Genomic DNA, 25134 nt, shown 5'->3' with positions numbered 1-25134 from the left:
GTGTTGTCAGAGGTTGGACTAGGTGATCTTGGAGGTCTCTTCCAACCCAGATGATGCTGTGATCCACAGCTGGGAGATGAGAACAGCTCCTCCCTGGTCTACACTTTCATGTTACCACATAGATTAATGTTTGCAAACATGATGCCAGCATGGCATACCAACACAGCCCTCTGCTCACTTTGGCCTCTTCTCTAAAACTAAGCCATTCACCACCCAACAAACCCAACAGTATAGCTCGACAAGTAATCATGGCATAGAAAGAGAATTTGAACAGCTCACTAGCCACAAATGCATGAAGAGCTACAGGACCAAAATATTTGAGGAGATTAAACTACATCGAAGTACCTAATCCACCTCTAGTTACAATATATACACATGTGAGCAGATGAACTGTGATTATTTAACTACACATACAGAAGTGTTTCTTTTTTGGATGGAGAGCAGATAGTTTTCAAACATGACAGTGCCAGGGTTTACATCTGAAAGCTGACATTTACAATGTTCCCAAGGTTCCAGACTTTAAAACTGCTTTAGTAAACAACAGTAAAATCCATACTGAAATGCACTAAAACATCACTTCAAAAAAATAAAACAAAAAACTAAGACCACCACCTACCTGAGCCCAGAATCTTAAGATACAAGAATAAATTCCATGGTAATGTTTTCCATCAGAACATTTCAGATATGTCACTAGATGCGGAGATGCAACTTATTTTCAAATAAGTAAAAATAAAGGTCTCAGAAATCACATTTGCTGTCTGTTTCACAATAGCTCAATAATCACCTTGAAACTGTACACAGCATATGTATAAACACAGATGAAGAAAGGACCCTATTACAATGCAAACCAATAATACTTGCATAACATTTGTTCTGTCATTGTGAACTATAGTATTTAAAATTTTAGATGAAAAATATGAACATATCAATTTAGTTTTAGAAAAGTTCACAGATGTATCTTCTATCAATATAAGCTAATATAAAGCTGTGGGACCGCAGTTGCTTATACAGACTAGAATAAGGCCACAGAAACAGACCAGAAGACTGATAGAACTCTACTGAACTCAAGTGAAAATGTACCGAATCTAAGACCCAGTTTCTGAACTGGGTTTTATTTTGTATCCCAGAGCTTCCTTCACTGCTCTTGGAGAGCATTTTTCCTCAGCTTCCTCAAGTTGACCGATTTAGAAGCCAACCCAAAACCTTAAAATGGATTACATTACCCACAGATAGCAACAGTATTCCAGTTTGAGAATTCTGTTAAAAAAATTTAAAAAATTGAAGACTTATCATCTACGTTGTCATTTAATAGTCATATTCAGGTATTCAGAATAAGTCTCCCTTTTATGTTCACAAAGCTTAGACCCAAAGCCACAGTTGGTTTAGAGTGTATATTTCATCAAAAAAATTATTTGTTAGCAAAAGTTTTATTTTTATTTTGTTTTAAAAACAAAGACTCAATTCCAGCATAACAATCCAAAATGCTTTGCTTTCTAAAGATCATTTCTAACAAATTTTAAAAAGCCCTTAAGCCAACACTCTGTCTTTAAAACCACTCATCCCCCCAACCCCCTTACATGAAAACTAAGACTGACACATTCTCAGCTCAGTGACTAGGTATTCAGTGTGCGGTCTTCTCCATAATTCTGGATGCCTGAGAAGTTTCCTATAAATGAAAGTATTATAATCTGAAATATATTATCAGTTAACTATCGATTGAAACTGAAGTTCTTTGAACAGTCAGTCACCACTGATTTTGAAGTATGAAAATACTTATGGGAAAGGACTTCAAATTCAGATCAACATATCTGATGATTTCATTTAGTCCACGGCAACAGAGGCTTTCTTCATACTAAAAAAGCTGACTGTACAATAGTTTAAGAGACGCTATTTGCACACCATTCAGTAAGTATGATATGTTGATTTTAGAGTTCATAGAAAAAATAGAAAAATGTGAAAAAGAATCAAAACAACTAAAAAGTTGTACTGAAATGGTACCAATATCAATTCCAACTTCATTTTTTTCCTCGATTTCACTAAAATCTGTTCAAAGAAACAATCATCACTGCCGGCCTGCTTTTCCATTTTCTGTCGTTTCCAACCTGAAACAGATGAACAAGATAGTTGGTAAGGATCATTACTAGAAATAGAATAAACAAATAAAGAAAAAAATCAAGGACATAACTTCTTTAAAAATGAGTGTGTGTATATATATATATATATGTATATATATATATACATATATATATACACACACACGTATACACACATATATATTTATATATATACACACACATGTATGTGTGTGTGTGTATATATATATATATTTTTACTTCAGTAACCATCCCTTCTTTCCCTACCACCACACATACAGATGTTTCTTTTAATACTTTAAGCAGCAGTCAGTACACAAAGGAAAGGTTTCTGTGAAGCTTTCCAGCAACAACCACAACTGTCTATTCGTTATCAACCTCACCACAAGACAAAAGCCCATGTTCACGTGACTGCAGATAAATTATTTCTAAAATCTTAGCTTTAGTAGTTTCAAGATTTTCATTTTCACCCTTCTTTCAAGTAGTCATTGACTCTCACCATTTTATTTACTTAACAGTTTGGTTTGAGTATTTTTGTTATAACATGAACAACTTATCAATTTCGTTACAGCATGACATCAGCCGTTTCATTACCTACAATATTTTTAGATTTGATATTGCTTCACAAGCTAAAGCAAGCATCAGACTGACATAAAAGAAATTTGACCTTAGCTACTATTTAACCCCTGAAAGTTTAAGAATTTCACTGCTAGGATGATCAGTAAGGCATTCAACCTTGCTCAGCACAGAAACAGGCCAATGAGAGCAGGCCACGCAATTAAAAAGCAAACACTGTTTTTAATTGCTACCTGTCAATACTGAGACAAAGGAATATATCTCCACATTTTAATCCTCAAGAGTATAAGCAGTCTTCTTAACCCTGTAGCTGATTTGTTCCTCCATACTGACCTTTGACTACTACTAAAATATTTGTAGTGATGAATTTACTAATACAAACCCATTTTCTTCTTTCAGATGTTGATATAGTTCAGCTTTATTGTTGACAGAGTTCAAACGACCAATAAATTCCTGGTGCTTCCTAGAGTTGGCAGTATTAATCCTGTTGCTCCATAAAGACAGCAAGGACATTGGCCCTAAAATTGCATGTAAAAACAGTTAAAGTTATTTAATTACTGATTTCACTGAAGTGATTTTATTTCTGAATTCTTAAAACATCATTATAAATTTTTAGAGGAAGTTACAGACTTTGGTAGCGCAGCATATTAAAAACATTAATATTAAACATCCTCATAATACATACTAAATAAATACAATATATGCAGAGTTACAGCAGCTGAAGTACTGATTTATAGATTTAATTTGCATCACAAGTAGAATCTTAATATCAGCTCAGCTGTTATGACAGATAGCAAGTTACGGCAGCTCAGCAAGAAAGCCAGTGAGAACTGCCCCTTTCAACAACTAGACATCTTAGGCATGTTTATATTCATTAGTCAGAAAGAGTTGTTTTTGATAACTGTCCTTAAATACTATTTCTGACAGAGTACCTCAAAGTAGCACCAGCAGAAATTTGTCCAACCCCCTTGTCAACCCAAATGCCTCTTTTTAGAGCCATGCAATATATCTAAGTGCCTTTCAACATAAGCCTGTTAAGGTTAACATATGTATTTATCAAGAGTTTCTCAGCATTGAGTATTTAACTAAGAATTCTCCTCGTTCATTCAACTCCAAGAAGATTCACCTCATTACTTTAGAAAAATAGACTGATATATGAACTTAAATTTTCAAACAAGGAAATCTATTGTAATCCTTCCTTTTTACCTTTTGCCTTTTCTACTACAGGCATTTCATCCATTGTTATTAGAGGCTTTTTGTTGGGTGGCTCAGGAGAATCAGGGGAATCTTTTATAACTTCAGCTTCTGCTAATTCTTCTTTTTCACGATCCAAAAGACCTTTTAACCTTTTTGACAGGGAAGGAAAACAGTGAAGCAAGATATGGTAGAGCAGCACATATTATTCCTGGCACCTTCCCGTACTCTTCAAAGTTACCCACAACCCACATCATGAGAAAGTTTCTTTCGATCCCCTGTGATAGGTAAAAAAAAAAAAAAAAAAAAAAAAAAACCATGGAAATCTAGCAAAATAATCCTCTGGATAAAGCCTTATAAAAAAAAAAGAGGAAGATCTTAATATAATTTCACTTAAGTTAGTTAAAAGTATTTATACTGTACTTGTTGAGATAGTCTTTTCAGTCAAAATCATCAACTAATAGTGAATATACCAAACACCACACAATTACTTTTTCTTAATGTGATCCAAATTTATATTTGATATCAAATTGCTTTCACCTCAGGCCCTGCTTTGATTCATCTGCCAAACAAAAAGAAATTGTAGAAATGGATTTGATCATATGCAGAAAGGTATGAAGGTCATCAGTACGCTGACAATAACATAGGGGAAATTGTCTGTCCTCCTAAAAGATCCTAGAACACACAAAACTATATATGCAAAAAGCTTACTAACATGAGGTTATTAGGACTGCTTTAGAACAGTGTTTTGAAACAGGGAAAACAGATGCTTGCTTGTTATACAAGTTAGAATAATTAACACGATTTACAGACAGTAGATGCAAGGGCAGTAAACCCTGATGTTCAGCTAAACAGACCAGCCAAACAATCTGGATTGTTTAACTACCTGAGCACCAAGCTTTCTATAGTTCAAAGGAAATCAACTGTCTCGCCACATCTTTCAGTTGTTTTATATTTCTGTTGTATAATGGGCGTCATGGTTACAATACAATCCTACAGTGACTATCCTAACTGCAAAGCCCTGCTCAGTGGTCAGCAACTTTTTCAAATAAAAATATTCCACAAGCAGTATGGTTCTTGAACAAGTCTGATAAGCAGACACTGTAATATAAATGTTTTTCCAGCTTGTTAATGGTGACTGATCCAAAAAAAAAAAAAAAAAAAACAACCTTGGGATCCACAATTACTGGTAGCAAACCAAGGTTAAGAGCATGAACAAGTTAAATTGAAACCCCGTTTCACAGCAATTCTTTTCCCTTTCTGATGAGGAACAGGGCAAAAAAAAATATTATGTTATGTTTTCATATTACTTAAGAAAATATACCTTTCTGATTCTTGCCATGGCTTATCTTGTTCATAGTCTTTTCCTGACTTCTCTGACTTGTCTTCTTTTTCTTCTCTCTTTCTGCCTCGTTTCTTGCGTTCTTCTTCTTCTGGAGGTTTGCTTCTGCAAGCCACCAAACATTCTAAGACACGCTGGTGTTTATCAGAGTTGTTGATGTGTGCTCGAACAAGGGTTTCCAATTCATTCCACATAATCCGGTACTGTTCATCTCTAAGCAAGGGCAGGAAAAAGAAGTATCACATAGAATGGTCTAGATCATTAATCTATTAAATAGATAAGATTATGGTTTTAGACTTAATTTATATATATAAATTAGTCCTTGAGCTTTTGCTCCTTCTCTTGTATTGCACATCTATGCACCTTGGATTACTGTCCTTCAAACTTATGAAAACACATCACGTGACCTTTCTCAATTAACATCCAAAGAGTTAAGTTTCAGTTGAAACATATACTTCCACATGCATCTAATTCTTAATATCCATGAGATCTCACTGCCAAAAGGCATTTCTGAATCCTGTCAATTGTTTGACAATTGGCATATTACGCACTGTTAGGATACACAAAGGACCACTCAGGTACTGACATGCAATTTTTTTTTTTATGCAAATAATTGGAATTGCATTGGATGGCTAGAAATAGCTTCTAGACACCTGGACATCATCTGCAGATTATTTTCCTTTTTGGAAATACAATGTACATGTAATGCTTTCTTTGGAAGAACAGATATATGGATGTTCTATGCTCATTTGAAAGAAACATCCCATATTTTAAGTAACTGTTTCAAAATTATTTGACTATTTTAATAACCCAATTTTATACCATTGGTCATTTATTTTGGTCATTCAGCTTAAATTTCACTTCTTAGTCGTTTGGCATTATTCCACTTTCTCTCTCCTAGCTTGTGTCAGTCTCTCACCTTTCTTAATAGTCATTTTTGTTTTCACATTTAACATACAATTTTTTGTTAATAACTTCTGCTTCCTAACATAGGGCACGCTCACTGTGATAGCCCCTAAGTAGTGCAAGCAAAGTGTTCACAGAATTTGTTTTGCATATGTACATCATTTAGTATACTCCATATTATCTTTGGCCACTATTTAAAAACATGCATGACAACAATGTAAACGGAATACTTCTAAGAAACATCCAACAATGAAAAGCTATGTATTTAACCTTTTTGGACCCTTTCCTCTGGTACCAACTGTTGAAATTGGCAGTGGATCATTTTTCCTCTCCATATCTACCAAATTATATATTGTTTTTTGACAATTCAGAACATCCTCATCTGTCATTGCTTCTTTTACAATCACACTGGCTAATGGCACTACCTGGAATACAAAACAAAAGTCAAGAATGGGAAAGTCTTGTGTGTTGCAGGAAAGAAACAGAAGAAAGAAGAAAAGAAAGAAAGTAGAAAAACTGAAGTGTGTAACGATGGAACAACATACAACAAAGTCGCCTACCCCAAATTTAGTAATAACTCTCAAAGGTATATGCAGAGGCATGCTGTCTTTACCCATTGTAACCCAGCAGCTCTATAGCTAAACCAGTTTAAAATATTCCACCCTATTTAGATTACATGGCAATAACATATTGACACTAAATACAGAATACTTAAGTGAAAACGAAGCTTAATATAAACCCTCTTCTGGCAAATGATTCATTGTACGTTAGTCAGTATTTCATCATGTAGCAAGCTGAAACAGTCTAGATCAGAATAGAAGTTTACAAACCCAAGGTTACTTACAGCTTGCATGTTGAAGATGGTAGTCTGAGAAATAATCATAGGCCAGTAACGAGTATGTTTCTCTAACTGATCTTTTGCACGTTCCAATGGAATTTCAAGACTTCCATCGATCTTATATCTGGGCTCTAGAAAAGGAGTTAATCGGTTTTCCCTCATAAATTCACCAAAATCCTAATGATAACCAAACAAGATAAAATTAGGAATTTCTCTAACAAAGTATTTTTCACTGAACGGGTGAAAAAGCATAGTCTTGCCTTTCATTAATTGCATACACCACCACGATTAAATCTGGCGCTAACACAAAAAGCTCTCAAACACATATGATGTTCTTTGGAGTGAACACAAGAACAGTTATATAAAAATATAGGTTTAAAACTAATGCAGAGTTTTTCATGAAGAGGTCTTTTGGGTTTGCAAGGCGTTTCACATATGGTAAAAAGTTTTACTGCATTTTTCTGGAAGTCATTTCTGCTTACATACCAGATGCAAAGGAAATTTTAAAGAAAATGCCAGCTCCATACTGGAGTTCCATACAGGAACTGCCTGTTCCATACACAGGGTTCAAAGCTGAAAACTCGATCTTTCCTATTTATTCATGTGCAATCTAGCCTCTGAACAATGAGCAGGATATAGTCTTACAAACACCCAGCCAGCCGACACAAAAGCCTTGCCAAGAAAACATTGTTCCAGAATCAGAATGAGCTTTAGATGATGATAGTGTATAAGGCAACAAGTGTTTCCTCAACATAGAGAGGATTCTATAAAACAGGCATAACAGTAAGCAGTCTTACTACTACGTAATAAATATGCATCAGTGTATACAACGGAGATTGGTTTGACCGCAACGTCACACATATCAGCCTGGCCTTCCAGAAAACACACCAACATTTCATATACAGTTATCTATTGCACAAGATCACTTGTTGTTTAAGTAAAAAACTTAAAGGGAAAAGGAATCTTACTGTAATTCGGTAGTCCGTGACTCTTCCTCCACAACCTTCACTAATTGATGGGGGATCTTCTAGAATTGATCGCGAGCTGCTTAATACATGCAGAAAAATTTCTCCTCCATGGCTACTAAGCATGTGACTAATTACTTTAGAGCCAGACTTGCGTGGTTGTTCCAACAAAACAGAACGACCTGTTGGAAGTGAGATCAGTTTCATCAGTTGCGACATGCTGCAATTTTACATTAAAAATTATATATGCACAGTAGAGCAGTAGAGGTTTTTACCTAGCCACTAAGACTGAACCATTAAAGCTGTGCTTTCACCTAGATGAATGAGCAACTGCTTCAAGTACTGTATATCCTTAGACAGAAGATAGTGTCAAATGCTCTTAAATTTTTACACAGAACAATTGAAAGGCCTCCCTACTGTGAATATCCTATTGTTGTCTGGGCCAAATATTTTTTCTATGAATGTCTTACGGCATTAAAATGGTGTATCATGTATGAGTGGTGTATTATTTTTAATCAAAGATGATGCTGTATACTAAACCATTATCTCACCCTGCAGCAGAAACTCATTACAAGCAATTATGAAAATCAATAAACTTAACTCATTTCATTATAAAGATATCAAAGTTTTTTTCAATACCACTTTTCAGACACACACAAATAAAACAAGCTTTGACTTATTTCCGATAAAACAAATAGCAAAGAGGTTCAATCTCCAAGTTGCTTGTTATGAGGAAACAAAATCAGAAGATCAGAAGGGAGTGGTTTATTTGAAGTATGCTACTAGTTTTAGTTCTAAACATTTTTAGAAATCAGAATACTCTTCCAAAATGGAATCTTTAGGAGAAAAATAAATAAAGAATAACTTCAAATGAAAGAAAACTCCCATTAGGTGGATGTTTATAATGCAACTCTTTTGCTAACTATAAAAAAAAAAACCACATGCAATGAATGTCGACTACATACCACTAGCATTTTGATCAAGCGTACCGTCACGTACTGAAATAGATGCTTCTACTAAATTGGCTAAAATGAAAAGTATTCTACATTTAGATTTGGTAAAGAACTACCAGAATTCACTATTTGCTCTTTCTCTTTCTTCTCAATTCCAGTCTACAAACCACATTCAATTTTCCTTCAAGTACATTTAACAACTTTTATTTCTATATGACACAGTAATAGACTTGGCATTTCTACAATACACTCCCCTATGCAAACTGAAACATGGTCAGTGCTTGTATAACACTTATTTCTTATATGGCAAGGTTTTGGTAGTGGGTGGCTGCAGGCGTGGCCTTTGTGAGCAGAGCCCAGAAGATCAGATCAGAGCCAGCTCCAGCTGGCTCCAAAAAGGACCCATTGCTGGCCAGAGCTGAGCCAGTGACACTAGGTGACAGGAGTGGAAAAAATGGGAGAGAATTTTGTAGATATGAAGTTACTGAAGGAAAGAGAACAGGTGCTCCAGTCATCGAGCAGAAGTTCCCTGCGGCCTGTGGAGAGGCCCCTGGTGGAGCAGGCTGTTCCCCTGCAGCCCATGGGTCCCACATGGAGCAGATTTCCACACTGCAGCCCCCCCATGGGTGGAGGAGCCCCCGGTGGAGCAGGTGGATGTGGCCTGGAGGAGGCTGCAGCCCATGGAGAGCCCCCACAGAAGTAGGCCTCAGGCTGGAGCTGCAGCCTGTGGAGAGGAGCCCATGCAGGAGCAGAGGGTCTGGGGGCAGCTGCCACTCGTGGAGGGCCCGTGCTGGAGCAGTTTACTCCTGGGGGATGGTCCCTGTGGTATGGAGCCATGTTGGAGCAGTTCTTGAAGAGCTGCTGCCTGTGGAAAGCTCACATACAATCAATTCTCCGCACTGAAGCAAGGGAAGAAAGTGACCATGAAGGACAGTGACAAATCAGTGACAAAGAGTTATGGACTGACTGCAACCCCCACACTCCCTGCACTGCTCAGGGGGAGGAGGTAAAAGGTGGGTGGGGGTCAAGGTGTTTTTACTTTGCTTTTAGTTCTCACTGCTCTAGTACATTAGCAATAGGCAATAATTTACATCTATATCCCTATACTGAGTCTGTTTTGTCCATGATAGAAATTGAGATAAGGACAAGGAAGATCATTCCACAACTCCAGAGTCTTTTCTCATTTTCCACCCGTTTTGTTGAGGGGGAGTGAGAGAACATCATGGTGGAGCTGAACTACCTACCAGTGTGAAGCCATCGCAGAGCTCTACTTACAATATTAACAATCACAACTTGAAAGTAATTAGTCAAAGACACATCTTTACCGTTAAGGAGAAAGTTAGTAAGGCATGACGAAGGTCTGCTATTTACATCTACTGGTGAAATTCTGTATGCTCCAGTGCAATAGTGTAATTCTGAAAGATAAATGAGTAGAAGAGATAAGAGTCTAGTTCCACACAGAAAAAAAACATATCACAAAATTAAAGAAGGGAAGAGGATTAGGCTATTTCACAATCGGAAAAACTGTAGGCTTTGTAGAAAGCCTAGATCTAAAAAAATTACTCTTCCTACCATCTCCTGGCAAACATTTCAGTATCCTCAACTCTGAGAACTGAATAAATTTCCCAAGCCTCATTTCCAGAAGGGTCTCCAGAACTTTCTCTCTCAAACTATTTCACAGTAGGGTCAACCTCCTTTTATTTCTCTTACCTGTATTTTTAATCTGCTGGCTCACAAGGAGTCAGCATTATCTTGCTGATGGACTGCAGGGTGCACAAGGTGAATGGCCAGGTGGTTCCCTGTGTTACCTTAAATCCTCCCTGTCACTCAGCAGGAGTTGGAGTAGAGATCACAGAACAGATTGGTTTGGAAGGGACCTTACAGGTCATCCAATACCTTCCCCCACCACAGGCAGAGACGCCTCCCACTAGACCAGGTTGCCCAAAGCCCCATCCAGCCTGCCCTCAAGCTCTTCCAGGGAAGGGACATCCACAGCTTCTCTGGGCAATCTTTCCTTCACTCAGATTAGAAAGTCAATATAGATGAATGAAAGAATCTGATTAAATTGTTGCACAAGTTTCCTTCCAAACAAAAGTTTTCTTAGTACTCTAGTACTTACACTAAAGATAGTGCTTTGATTCATATTTTGTCCTAAAACAACAATCAATTAAAGAAGTCTGAAAGCTGTGTTGAAAACCACTGTGGAACTGACAAGGTATAGTTGCCACTGCATAAGGGACAGATTTCTCAACTTTGCAGTTAGGAAACAACTTCAAGATAATTAAAAGGAGAATGATAAAACACCATGAAAACATTTACAATCTCCCCCACCTCTTTCACAAATCATTGATTATGCAAAATTAGAAGAGCATCATATCACCATTATTAAAACAGAATGCATTCAGCAGAATTCAACAGAATAGAAGGTAAAAATAGCATTAACTGATGACTTATCTCCTTGCTCAAGTTCTTGTCAGCATATGTATAGCAAAATATGTAACACAAGTTAGAGTATTAGTTTTGTAAGACATCACGTTACCTACCTACACTATTTGTTCGGGGAGTACACCATTTTAATGTTACAGTTTCTTTAAATGTGCCTTCTCTACTGTTGCCACCTACGTGATTATCACCTGCAATATTAAGCCAGAAAAAAATGCATCATAATGCAATCAAATATTTTCTTACACAAAAACACAGCGAATAGTTATGTAAGAATGAAGTGTTACTGCAAAAACAACAACACTCAAAACAATTTAAGGTACAAAACATTTGAAACAATCATATACAAAACATAAACTAATTTTCAAGTCAGATACCTAACAAGTGAAAAAATCCATATATTAGTAGTAGTACTTGAAATAACCTTTTGAAATCAGCAGCCATTGCATGTATTAAAAAAAAAAAAAGCAAACAAAATACTGTAGCTCTGTCAAATATTTGGAGCATACTATGGAAAGTAAAATACTTTTTTTTTTTTTAAAATCTGCAATAGGCTTTTATTTTTTCCTTTAAAAATGCCCAGAACTTTGAAAGCATCTCTATAATTTTTCACAGCCAAATCAGCTTTATTTATTATTTATTAATAATTATTATTTCATTTATTAATAATTATTAATTTATTATTTATTTATTAATTTTCCACAGCCTTAACAAGTGTCAGAACCCTTATTTAGGGCTGATCAGCTTCTATACATATCTCATAGTCTTCACTGAAACTGATCTAAAGGCATATTTGACAAGTTAGACTTTGGTGGGAAAATAGTACTGGTCTCATTACCCAGAATCTTTGCTACGTCAAATTCAATTTGAACATCTCAAGAGCTTTCACTGCCCACAGATGTTTTATCATTGAAATTACTTTCATACAGTGCTTCACCAATAAAGGGACATTACACTGTGCCAGTGAGTTCTGTAATTCTTCGTGCTCTTTGACATTAAGAAAGGCATCGACTGAGTTTTATACAAAGTTTCAGAATTACAGTAACAGTCAGAAAATGCCATGCTCAAATCCACCAACATCTGAGAGGAATTAGATACATACATCAACACAACATTCTATGCAATGTGTTAGGGTTTAGTTTAATATTTCATGTAAGAAGTTCCATTGATACCACATTATAAAGACTTTTACTTTTTACTCATAAGATTTATTTGATTTACTTATCAATCATATAGGTAACCTGTAGAAATAATATTTTCTATTACTTAAAGATTACAGTTAAAATATCTGGAATCCTCCTGGAAAATCTAAGAATAAATACATTTGGCCTTTAGATTAGCTTTCTGTATCTTATTACTGTAAAATGTTGCTAATCAAATTCCCCCTTTCCTAGTACCAGAGTTATTACAGTTGAAACCTATATTTTTAAAAACAAAAGGGAACCAAAATTTACAGGAATTGATAGAAAAAAAATCAAAGAGGCAATGCAGCAGGAGTTTGGTTTGGGGTTTTATTAGAAGACTTATTCCCCTGAGCCAATAAGCATTAGAAAACTAATACCAAACCCCTGCAATAAAGCTTTATACTTTCAACATGGGTAACAAGTTCAGGTGAGTCTGAACTCATTATTCTAACATATACTTTTTTTCCTCAAACTTTACTCCACCAAAAAATGGACTATACTAATTACAGATGGGGAGATATGTTCTTTTCCTGAAGTAATGGTTGAGTCCCTGCAGGAGGAGACTTTGGGCCAGAGCTGCAGCCTGTGGAGAGGAGCCCAAAGTAGACAGATGATCCAGGGGGAGTTGCTGCCCAGGGGGGACTCATGCTGGAGCAGGGACCCATCTTAAGAGGAAGGGGGAAAAATAGAAGCCCAACCCCCTCTAAAATTGTCCAAATTATTTCAAACCTCCAGAGGAAAAGTTGTTTAACTCGTTGTTAGATAACTGACACAGTGTCCTGGTTTCAGTTAGCACAGAATTAATTTTCTTCCTAGTAGCTGGTGGAATGCTGTGTTTTGGCTTAGGATGAGAAGAGTGCTGATAACACCCCGATGCTTTAATTGTTGCAGAGCAGTGCTTATACTAAGCCAAGGACATCTCAGCCTTTTGCTCTGTCCTGCCAACGGGCAGGCTGGGGGTGCAGTAAGAGCTGGGAGGGGACAGACCCAGGACAGGTGACCCAAACTAGCCAAAGGGGTATTCCATACCATCTGACGTCATGCTAAACAACATATAGGGGTGACTAGCCGGGGGGAGGGGGCCGGACTGCTCGGGGTTAGGCTGGGCATCGGTCAGCGAGTGGTGAGCAATTGCATTGTGCAACACTTGTTTGTACATACTATTATTACTTTCCTATTATCACCATTGTATTATTATTGTTATTATTTTATTATTATTTTGTTATTATTATTTTCCTGTCTTATTAAACTGTCTTTATCTCAACTCACGGGCTTCACTTTCCATTTCTCTCCCCCGTCCCAGAGAGGGAGGGGGGAGGGTGAGCGAACGGCTGCGTGGTGTTTAGCTGCCGGCCGGGTTAAACCACGACACACAGGTAACTCATCTGTTAAAATATTATTCTTAACTTCTAAGAAGTTAAAACATCAGCTTCTTAATATGCTTTAAAGCCGTGCAATGTAGCTTTTAGTAGTAAAAAAAAAAAAAGTAGCTGTAGCCTGTGACTAAATGGACATATTCTATACATACAGCAAGTGAGACCGATTTCTATGATTTAGGGCCCTTTAAAAAGTTAAAGACCACACTGTAAGAAAAAGCCTATAGCAGCCTATAAAAATTTCAAATGGGAATTCAATGCTTCTGAAGAGGCGTACATTTTAAATATTCCACAGAAGACTTACAGATGGACATTTTTTTCAGTTGCTTGGTTTATAGCTTCTAAGTACCATCAATACAGAGTTTTTAGCCTCACTTGATTTATTAACAAAGTTCTATATCAAACACTGCTTTCTGAACAAGATAATTTTGCATACGACTTACTCTAATCTCAGAGAAGTTATTAAGAATTCACCTGAGAGGAATATTAGGTAATAATTCAAAACTATTAAAAGCATACTAGGTACTTCAAATGCAGTGAGAAAGCTCAAACCAAGTAACTCTTGTGTTTTTCAAAACAATTACTGTTGTAAACCAGGTCTACGGGATCTAAGTGGTGTCAGTTGTTATTACTTGACAGATTAAAAGCTCAACTGTTCAATAAATAATTTTCCACAAATACTGAAGTAGTGCTCTTGTAAAACAACTGCACATCTAAACTCTCAGTCAACTTTTTTTTTTTTAGTATCTCAGTAAGAAGTTGAAATGCCCCTCTCATAAATCACACACAAAAATCCTGAATGTATGTGAAAGTTGTTGTGATGAATGGCCTGGTTTTGAGTTTGTCTTATTACTACTTTAAAATATGCCAGTAACAGTACTCCAAAGCTAACATCGCAAATCAAGTTGTTAGGTTACAAGGAACTGAAAATGTGCTGTTTGGAAATAGGTTTCTCCTTAACTCTAAGAGTCATGTCTGAAACTTACATCAATCTGAAGCTCATAAACCCATTTGTGAATACTTCCACTATGTAACTAAAACAAAACAAAAAAAAAAAAAGGAAACTTTCTTTACAGGATTATTTCTACTTACCACTTTTTAAAAAGTCAACATGTGCTTCTTTGTGATGAAGAAGCTCCACATCGTAGTTGGCTGATGTGTTAGCATGTTGTTCTTCCTTCAAAAGAGACAGGCAGGAACAATGAATACAGTTTGTTTACCTAGATGTCACTGCTTTTTATAAATTAACTGTTCCAATGATTTTACATTTACCTGTCACTTCAGAAGAAAATGAGAAGTCTCAAGTGCATCATACAACCATGGGATTGCAGTTTGGGGAAACTGCTCTGACTTATTTAAAGATGCAGCCATCTCATTCTTTTTATTCCTTTTTTGAAACCCTATACTTTCTTCTTAATAGAAGAGTCATGACAGTGTCCATAATGTAAGATATAGATTTAAAACTGGTTTCATATGATTTTGCTTAAATTAAGTTTAGGAAGCCTATGATGTAATGTTTATCACCAATGGTTAGAACATACTAAGCAGCAGCAAACGAGCACTGCAGAATATATCAGCACCTACTTTTCGTAACTAAAAACTCAAGAATCTAAACCAAAGAAACACACTTGGAATGTATCATCCTTTTCTTGTACTTAAGATGCATGAAAAAACATACTTTTAACTGAAAATTAATAAATGCTGCATCTTTAAAAAGCAGCAACAGATAAGCAAAACCAGAAAAGTAATTTCAGTAATTTATTCCAAGTTAAAAAAAACACACACACAGGGAACCCAGCATGGTCTATTACTATAAGGACAAGGACAGAAGGGAGAGGCACACCAGCAGCACACAGGTCAGAAAGTTACAGAAAAGGTATTTGCAAGCCTAAGAGTTGCATTTATATGATAACCCTCTTCAAAGTTCCATTAACAATTAATGTGTTGTGACAACTTTAATTCCAGGTTTTGACTTATTAAATCCATACAAAAAGGCTACTTTTGAAAGACACTCATACAAGTTTGCTGTTTTTCAAAATATGTAATTAGTAAAGATTGACAGTATTAAAACATTGCCTTGTTTTTCAAATCAGAAAAGTTTATCCGCCCCTACCCCTTCTGTTTGTTTGAATAGTGACGCTTGGAATCAGGTAGCAAGAGACAGCTGAAATAAAGTTACTCTAAACTGAAGAATACTTTAAATACTTAACTGCAGTGATTTCCTTTCTGGTATTGATTAAAAAAAAAAAAAGGGGACATAAATTTGAACAGAAGATATTAAATTTAGTATCTTCTTTGGCTAGATTATACCTTCTGTCCCACCCCTTTCTGGCTTCAGGTCTTCAAAATGGAAAATCTACTGAAAAACTTTTAGTCTAAAATCAGCTGTTAGTTACAAACACCTTTATGTTGGGTGGGCATGATAATAAGACAAAGGAAAGACTTGCTATGCCACTAAAATGCACAAGGGTCAAGAATATCTAATCAACACAACTAGAAAAAGACAAGAGAATCACAGAAAACTTAATGTGAGGTAAATAGTATTTCTATAAAATATTACTAACAGAAATGGAATATTGCCTGCATTGCTACATCAAAATTAAGATTCAGCAATACTTTTTGTTCTGTGATCCTTCTTAACTTTTTCCACCCCCTTTACTTTTACTAACCTGGTCACAAACATTAAATGTGGGCTAATAAAAAAAAAAACAAACAAAACAGAAAATATGATATGGAGAGAAAAGCCACGTAAAAAATCCCATTTAAATAGACATTAAAAGTTTTCAAACAAATTTTGAAGTGTTGCAGATGGCCAACAAAGCAATAGACACAATATTACCTTCATAGGAATGTTAGTTATTGTGGTTGAAGCCAGATCAAAGTGTTGTTGTACTAAAACATTCAGTTTTGTAGCCAAATGCCGTCCTGCACGGACACTGTGCACTTCACTGGTTAAAACGGGTGAAAGCTAGAACAAATGGACATAGAATATATGGTATTAATGGATTAGGCTCCAGTATCATGGAACAAGATAAACCAGTTGAAACTCTAAACTAAGCACACTTATACTACTAAATTCAATCAGGAAGAAAACACCATGGAAAGTTAAGAAGGAAAAGAGAAAAATTATTTCTCATTCAGAACTTTGCCGGTTATGTCAGTTACAGTTGCTACAATGTATCCCGTATTCAGAACTGTGCCCGAAACCCTGAGCAATTAGTTGTTAATAGCAAGAATTAGAAATAGTACATAGGGAAAGAATCCTCTTAATAGCAGCTCTGGGTCTAGACTTTCCCTCTTTCACCCACTGAGTAACAGGAGCAAAGTCACTTCTATATACCTATTTGTGTGTTACACACAAAAGAAACACAAACTAAGTTCCATTTGATTTTCTCTTTGCAAGGAATAATTATATTGGTTTTAGGCTTAAAGAGCAATGACCACCTTACAAAGGAAAGCAGTCAATTTATTTATTCTCTTCTGTTGACTTTGTTTCTTTTAGCATGACTAGTAAGTTTCTCTAGCAAAGAAAAAATGTAGGACAAAAAAACACATTCCTTTTTACTTGTGAAGTTAGATGTAGAACTAGATGCATTTTGTGTTAAGAATAGTGCTTTTTTCCCTTGCGTATTTTTCTTATAGTCAGCACATTAAAATACTAAGCATTTCAGACTGAAGATCAGCAGAATTTATCAAAATCTGTGGAACGTACTTATTTTAAACAAACCACAAAGCTGACAAGTCCATAGAGGACACACGCATTTACTACAGTTGAAATGTTAATATAGAGTAATTTCTCATATGTGTCCTTTTACCTTTTCTTGAGGCCATTCCCGCTACTCCTACTGCTGGTTATCTATGAGAAGAGGCTGACCCCCAGCTCCCCACACCTTCCTTTCAGGTATTTGTTGAGAGCAATAAGGTCTCCCTTATTATTTATTGAAAAGGCATTCTGTTTGCTAGCATTTGACAGCATAAACAAAAGCTCCATTTCGTTACCATGAGAAAATCATTCAACTAATAGTTAAAATCTTAACGTGTTAGCCTTGTAACGTGGAACACAGCACTGCACAATATCCACGTTGTTTAACAGATACATGTTAAAACATGAAGAAACCCTGCTTGAATAGCAGGGTTATTCAGCTACCCCATCCAACACAAGTAGCTGATGGTTTTCCATTAGATCCCTAACTATGTATTTCCCTCTCAAAAGTAAGGGAAACCAAACCCAATGTTATAATCATCCAATTATTTTTTCTTCACAAAAAAGAAACATGAATTATTACTGCAAGCAATTTAAGTAATAAAATGAAGATGATGACATATGTAGAAGTAATCAAAGCATACATGTTAAACAGCAATATGCACGCTGCCAACTTTTCAAATAATCAACACTTGTGTTTTTTCCTATGCCTTAGCAGAGGCTCAAAGCCTTATTGAGGTATACTTAATTTGCGCTGTTTACTTTGAGTCTGACACTGTTACTAATACTAGGATACATTTTCTCATTTTAAACTCCTTACCTCCTTTTTAGGACGATCTGAAACAAGGCTGTCTTCACCAACTGGGTATGTGTGGATTAAGACCAATTCACATTTCTGGATCTGCATTAGACTTAAAAATTAAAAACAAAAAACAAAAAACAAAAAAACAAAAAAAAAACACACATTCCATTTAACCTACAGAGTGTCAGAAAGTATCTCAGAAATTACACAGGTTCTCATAGGATTCATTTGACTGCCAAAACACAAAATCTGAGACATATTACAACATACTGCTTCTGAATGCATTTTCTAAAAACTAGGTTACATTAATGATTTTCAGAAGCATATTTCAAAATTATCAGAATAAAAAGCGTGTAACATTTCTAGCTCTTCAGCTGCAATAGCACTGTGCTACTTTTTGGAAAGATCAGTGAGCTAGATCCTTAACTGATATACTCTTTAGCTTCATTCATCTGAAAATTGACACTACAAAGGATTTGTGTCTCCAGGTATGTGTATTAATATTAATCATTGTATTTGTTTAGTAATTAAGGTATTCCAGTGAACATGAAAGTTATCTACCCATGTCTCCTAACACGACTGGATATTTGGAGAGATCAAGATACTGGTTAGCATCTCTCACTACAGTGATGTATGAAAAACTACGTGTGAATCATTTTTACAGTGGACTTAGAACCCAATTCCCAGGCAGTACTGTCAAATATACATTATATATATATGTATACACACACACGAACACACACATATATGAAATTGAAATTTGAGCAGGTAATGATTACACACAGGCTTGGAACCCTTTGTTTCACACCAGCGTTCTAACCATTCATCAGAAAAAGTTTTAGAATGTTTTAAGTGACAAAGACACACTTGTATTTCTTAGAGGACATAACAGGCGCATGCAGAATAAAGAACTATTAACAGTATACTCACTGATCTGAATTAGCTGCAAGTTTGTTATGTTCATGAATGGTTTCCTGAACACAATCCTCAAGCATTCGAACATGACTGTCACTAGAAAGAAGTTGAATATACATATTTTTATGCAGTATTATCAAACCTCTTGCTCAAAGCAACGTGCCACTACATGATGTCCTACTTGAAGTGGGAAAATTTTGGCTGGTTACTGTAGCACACGTCCATAAACAAAGCTCTCAGTAGAGCAAGACATGATCTACAAAGAATCATAGAATAACTGAGTTGGAAGGGACCCACCAGGATCATGAAGTCCAACTCCTGGGTCCTCAAAGGACTCCCCCCCCACACACACACACAAAAAAAAAGAAGTAATCAGACCCTATGTCTGAGAGCGTTGTCCAAACAAATGCTTCTTGAACTCTGGCAGGCTCGGAGCTGTGACCACTACCCTGGGGAGCTTGTCCCAGTGCCTGACCACCCTCTGGGTGCAGAACCTTTCCCTAACCCCCAGCCTCACCCTCCCCTGTCCCAGCTCCATGCTGTGCCATCAGGTCCTGTCGCTGTTCATAGAGAGCAGAGCTCAGCGCCTGCCCCTCCGCTCCCCTCATGAGGGAGCTGCAGGCCACCATGAGGCCTCCCCTCAGCCTGCTCTGCTCTGGGCTGAACAAACCATGGGACCTCTGCTGCTCCTCATATATCTTGCCCACTAGAACCTTTAACATCTTTGTTGCCCTCCTTTGGAGGCTCTCCAACAGTTTTATCTCTCTTCTACTGCAGGGCCCAAAACTGCATACAGTACTCAAGGTAAGAACACAACAGCACAGAGGAGAGTGGTACAACCACTTCCCTCAAGCAACTAGAGCAGTGCCATTCTTGATGCACCCCAGGGGACAGTTGGCCCTCCCAGCCACCAAGGCATACCAATGTCTCATTTTCAGTGTGCTGTCAGTCAAAAACCTCAGATCCCTTTCTGTGGGGCTGCTCTCCAGCATCTCTTCCCCCAGTCTGTAAGTACAGCCAGGGTTGCCCCTTCCCAGGTGCATAATCCGACACTTGCTCTTGTTAATCTTCACGTTGTTGTTAATTGCCCAGCTCTCTAATTTGTCCAGATCTCTCTGCAAGGCCTCACTACCATTGAAGAAGATAGCTACTTGGAGCACTAATTCATAGCAATCAACAGAATACTGCAAAAACGTATTAAATTCCTTATCTTTAAATGGTAGAAACAAAGTTATAAGTACCTTTTTGCATTGGTAATACAGATTATTCTTCCTCTATTTCCAACACGTTCTGCGTTCTCCATGAGCATGGTTCGAGCCTCATGCTGGTATTCTGTTATTTTACAAAGCGCTTCAACTGCTGCAACCAGACCATGAAGTATGCTGCAGCATTCTGGATCTGCCCGAGGATTAGGTGGACCAACAGCTGCTAATGCTGCCATTAACTAGTTAAAGAAAGTATTGAAAGTTACTTTTCAGGCATTTGATAAACAGGCCAATTAAGAGAAAAAGTCATCATTATAACTTATTTTACATGCAAATTAACATTGTCAGGAGAAAACCAAATAGAGCAATAAAACATCTCTATATGTTCCCATCACTCTAGAAAACATTTTGGACCCAACTTATCCATGGCAGTTGATTCAACATCCGTTACCAACCACTGAGATTATAAGATTATTGTAGAAAAATAACTGGCTATAATTGCAAATTATATCCCACACCTAAAAATTCAAATGTTATCAATTGCCCTCTGTTTTTATTTTCTGAAAACCTGGAAATCTGATTTCCTTCCCAAAGTGAGTTTTTCAGAAAATGAGTCCAATATGAAACAAAATGAGAGCAAAGAGAATACAAACACTGTTTACACTTTTCTTCTTTAAAAAAGTTTATTTGCCTAGCTTGCCAAACTTAAAAAAAAGTGTAAAATTCAAAAGGTATCACTAGTTTACAGAAGAAATGCACATACAGCTAATTTCTTCATAACACTAGTTTTAATATGATCTGATCCTGAAAGCTACTTTTTTTTAAACTGATGTAAAATTGCCTATTGAATAGTCTGACCCTAGTCTACTTCTTAAAATTCTATTATGTAATATTTTCAGATCAGATACACTGACACTTCATTAAAATTACTTAATATTGAATATAGTAAGATATTGCTATTTATTCTGCAATTAAACTAGACTTTCTGAACCAAAGAACAGCTATAGAGCATACTTCTTGCAAGTTCTGATCTTCTTGGGTCCAAGAATTCAAGACATGAGCCCCAGAATCACTCACAATGAAATTTACCTAAAAGGATTTAAAAAGTGCATGTAAGGTAACAGCCAATCACAACCATGGATTACAGCTACTTCCCCAAATCCTAGCTAACATGAGTCACACCTCCCTCTTCACATTAATTAACCAATAGCCTGGAAATGTGTGCAATTGAAAGCCAAGCTAAACATAAGACATACAAAAAGCATTCACTGCTGCCATATTCATTTACTCTTTAAGCAACATTATGATTAACATTAAAGTATTTGTTTTTAAGCCATCAAATCAATCTCAACAGCAAGTTAGTATTTCAAGATGTTATGAAGTCTTAACAACCAGGTCATATTTTCAGTAGAAGAACATCCACAAAGCAAAGTAAGTTCTAATACCACGATAGAGCAAATTGTTTACCCCTGTCAACTGTGACAGTGTTTGGAGAGCATCTATCAAGTTTTACAAAACATCAGACAGAAAAGTATGTTCTAAAGTTGACAAAGTCAGACAAGGGGAGGCACACCTTTCATCTTAATTTCTACTCCTCAGACTGTACAGGCTGGGGTTCAGCCAAGTGATTAAAATCAATTAAGTGCACACTTGGCATAATCCCATTGTAGGACTTGACTGTAGTTTAAGTTAAATGTCTGTTGCCTGAGAACTGTCTGCAACCCCTCAGGGCAGAGCCACTGACACACCAAACCATGGAGCTACCAGTGGTGTTTCTTAGTGCTGTCTGTGCCCGTGCCCCTTGCTTTGACACAGACAGTTGTTCCATTATCATTACTCCAGAGCAGCATCAGTCACAAATTCAACTGTTTTTCTTAAAAACAGCATCCAGTCTAAGGACACAACGGTTTGCACAACAGTTTACTCAACACAAACATCTACTGACTTCAGGAATCAGGGGTTAGTTACCTTAGTTTATGATACAATATTACAGAACCACCAGAGATTGATGCTTCCAAAGAAGAGATGCATACCAGGAAGCTCTCACACTTTTTCAAGCTAGCAGTTTAAGAGATATCCTACCTCTTCTACCGGCCAGCATTCCTTTGAAGTTAGTACTAAAAACTCTAAGAAGTGCTACCAAGTACATTTACAGGCAGGGTGTGATATGCAGCAAGACATCACTCAAGCTTTTGTAAACTTACAGATTACAAGAACACAGTAAATCTGTGTTACCTTAACGCACCCCTCCTCATGTTTTGCAGAGGACATTAAGAAAATCGAGGTCACCAAAATAAACATGTAATGGGACTCATGTACTACTCAAATCAATTTTAAAAGCTATAAGCTCTATTAACAAGATATTTTATGCGATTAATTATATTTAAATTTCTAGCAACAGCTAACGATATCAGAAGGCTTCGTTAAAATGGGAAAACACTCTTTAAACAATGAAGTATCAAGTGCGTTATTTCTGCAAAGACTTACCAGCTTTTTGAAGGGAAAAATATCATACATTATTCTACAGTACTCCATGGATGATTCCACTGAACAGGTCCATAGCGATTTTGATATGGGTGCTAGAGGTATAATTCCTTGTGTCCGATTCTTTACTAACATATCAAATTCAACATGCTGTCTACAGGATTCTGCCATATATGGGCAGTGATCCACAACAAAAACAGTTTTATGAGACTCAGAGAAGATTTTCATTTTCTTCCTAAAGCAAACAGATATTACAATTAGAAAAAAATATACAAGATTAGAAGATGTACAAGATTAGAAAAAAATCACAAGATTACTGTACAGTATATATAGCTTACATAGAAGCATCTTTCTACAACACTCAGTTTTAGAGAGGTCACCCCTCAAAGTATTTAGATCATACATTGTATACATTGGCTACTCTCACACTATTTGTTGAGCTTCAAAAGCCGCTATGAAAATGCCTATTTTAAGGCTCTGTTTACATGGAGACAAAAATCTCCCCTTCGGTCTTTAGTCCATACATTTGGTAGACTAGTTTTCTAACTGGAAGAAACTGTTTTTCCCCTCAGGAGGAAAAAAAATAGGGAACATGAATGTGTATAGCTGAGGAGGCAATAATGATACACTGTATTACCCTCCTCCCTTCTCTAATTAAAAGAAACATTTACACAAAATGTAGACATACAGACATAGTAATTTAAAGTTTTCCTGCTAGAAGAAACAACAGGAACAAAATCATTTATGATTAGGCTACTGTACTGGGTCTGGCTGGGATGGAGTTAACTTTCCCTGGAGCAGCCCACACAATACTGTGCTCTGCACGTGTAGCTAGAACAGCAGTGGTATCACACCAACGTTGTGTCTGATGTTGAACAGCGCTGGCACAGCATCAGGACTCCCTCTAACAACCCAAGCCAGCAGGCTGGGGGTGGACAAAAAGTAAGGAAGGAATATCACCAGGGCAGCTAACCTAAACCAACCAAAGGGATATTCCATACCATGTGATGTCACACTCAGCAATAAAAGATGGGGATGGGGAAGGGGAGGGGGACTCTCCTTATGAAAAAATCTGTCCTCCCAGACAACTGTTACATGTATTGAGGGCCTGCTGCCTGGGATGTGGTCAAACATTGCCTGTTGACAGCAAGTAGAGAGTAATTGCTTTTCTCTTTCTATATGCTTCCATGATGCCTTTGCTTGTTTTTCCCTCCTTCCTTTTCCCTTTAATTATACTTATCATAACCTATGAGGTTATTTTTCTTTTCTTTCCAGCACACTTTTTCTTCTCCTTTTCTTCTACAGAGGGTGAGTGAGGGAATGGTTATGGCTGAATTCAGCTGCCCGGCATGGTAAAACCCTCACAGGCCTCGAAACAGCATAAGCGTTGGGACTGAGCTAACCTTCACCCTTTACTTTTCTAGATCCATCCTGCCGTTTTTAAGCGAACACCCGCACTTTGATCTCTCACTGACAGAACTGTGACAGAAGCACTCCTCGTCCCGCAGGAAAACCCCCTGCGTCCTTCCCAGCTCGGAAGCCTGACACCGCCCCAAGGCGGCCCCTCTCACACCCACACACCAGGCTTCCCCAGCCCCTGCCACCACCGGGGGAACCCGTGGGGAGGCCTCAGCCTCAGCGCAGCCTCCGGGGGAGGCTCCCAGCTGCTCGGTGCCTGCCCAGCGCCCAGGAGCCCCCCTGGGGCCGCCCCGCCGTGCTTCGGGCGCCTCCGCGGCCCGCCTTACTTGGGCCGGCTCCTCCTCTGCTGCGCGGGTCCCGGGCCGCCTCTTCCTCCTCCTCCTCCTCTTCCTCCTCCTCGCCGCGCCCGGGCCCTGCCGCGGGCCCGCTCCGGGGAGGCGGGATGGGCCCCACGGGGCGCCCTACTGAGGGCCGGGCGCCTCCGGCCGGGCGGCCTCCATGCCCCGGCTCCGCTCGCTTCCTCCGCCGCCGCCGCCGCCGGCTCGACGGGAAGCTCGGGGCCCGGCTCCGGCCTCCGCGCCCGGCGCCCGCGGGGGTGGGAGAAGCGGCCGCAGCCCCCCCCGCTCCGCCCACCCCTGAGGCCGCGGGACCCCCGCGCGGCCACTTACGCCGCTGGCGCAGCGGCTCCCCCAGCGCTGGCAGGGGGAGCACCTCTCCCCTCCCCTCCCCTCCCCTCC

The 25134-nt window shown here is 37.9% G+C and overlaps 1 protein-coding gene across 2 annotated transcripts; it reads right to left on the bottom strand.

The window, feature by feature from the left end:
* Positions 1-1286: 1286 nt before the first annotated feature.
* INTS13 (integrator complex subunit 13) lies at positions 1287-25053 on the bottom strand. Of its 2 annotated transcripts, XM_027450020.3 has the most exons (17): positions 24724-25053; positions 22982-23213; positions 21509-21583; positions 20531-20733; positions 19305-19385; positions 18393-18483; positions 16709-16837; positions 14962-15046; positions 11411-11500; positions 10193-10282; positions 7918-8096; positions 6956-7126; positions 6382-6536; positions 5188-5418; positions 3876-4015; positions 3052-3187; positions 1287-2102 (listed from the first exon to the last, which is right to left on the bottom strand). In XM_027450020.3, exons 2-17 carry the CDS (start codon positions 23204-23206, stop codon positions 2063-2065), a joined length of 2121 nt encoding a protein of 706 aa, XP_027305821.1. In that variant the 5' UTR covers positions 23207-23213; positions 24724-25053; the 3' UTR covers positions 1287-2062. The 2 variants fall into 2 exon arrangements, with proteins under 2 accessions (XP_027305821.1, XP_027305822.1); XM_027450021.3 differs by lacking the exon at positions 21509-21583 and having other exon boundaries at positions 24724-24858.
* Between the last annotated feature and the right edge of the window lie 81 nt (positions 25054-25134).

The sequence above is a fragment of the Anas platyrhynchos genome, chromosome 1, assembly GCF_047663525.1.
Source record: "Anas platyrhynchos isolate ZD024472 breed Pekin duck chromosome 1, IASCAAS_PekinDuck_T2T, whole genome shotgun sequence".
Lineage (NCBI taxonomy): Eukaryota > Metazoa > Chordata > Aves > Anseriformes > Anatidae > Anas > Anas platyrhynchos.
This window is presented reverse-complemented; position numbering and strand designations above follow the sequence as displayed.

Coding starts and splice junctions, on each gene's coding strand:
- INTS13 (XM_027450020.3), bottom strand. CDS start 23,206: ATGAAAATCTTCTCTGAGTCTCATAAAACTGTTTTTGTTGTGGATCAC. Junction 18,484..19,304: donor CTTGCAGCTAATTCAGATCA/GTGAGTATACTG, acceptor TTAATTTTTAAG/TCTAATGCAGATCCAGAAAT. Junction 6,537..6,955: donor CCATCTTCAACATGCAAGCT/GTAAGTAACCTT, acceptor TTTGTATTCCAG/GTAGTGCCATTAGCCAGTGT.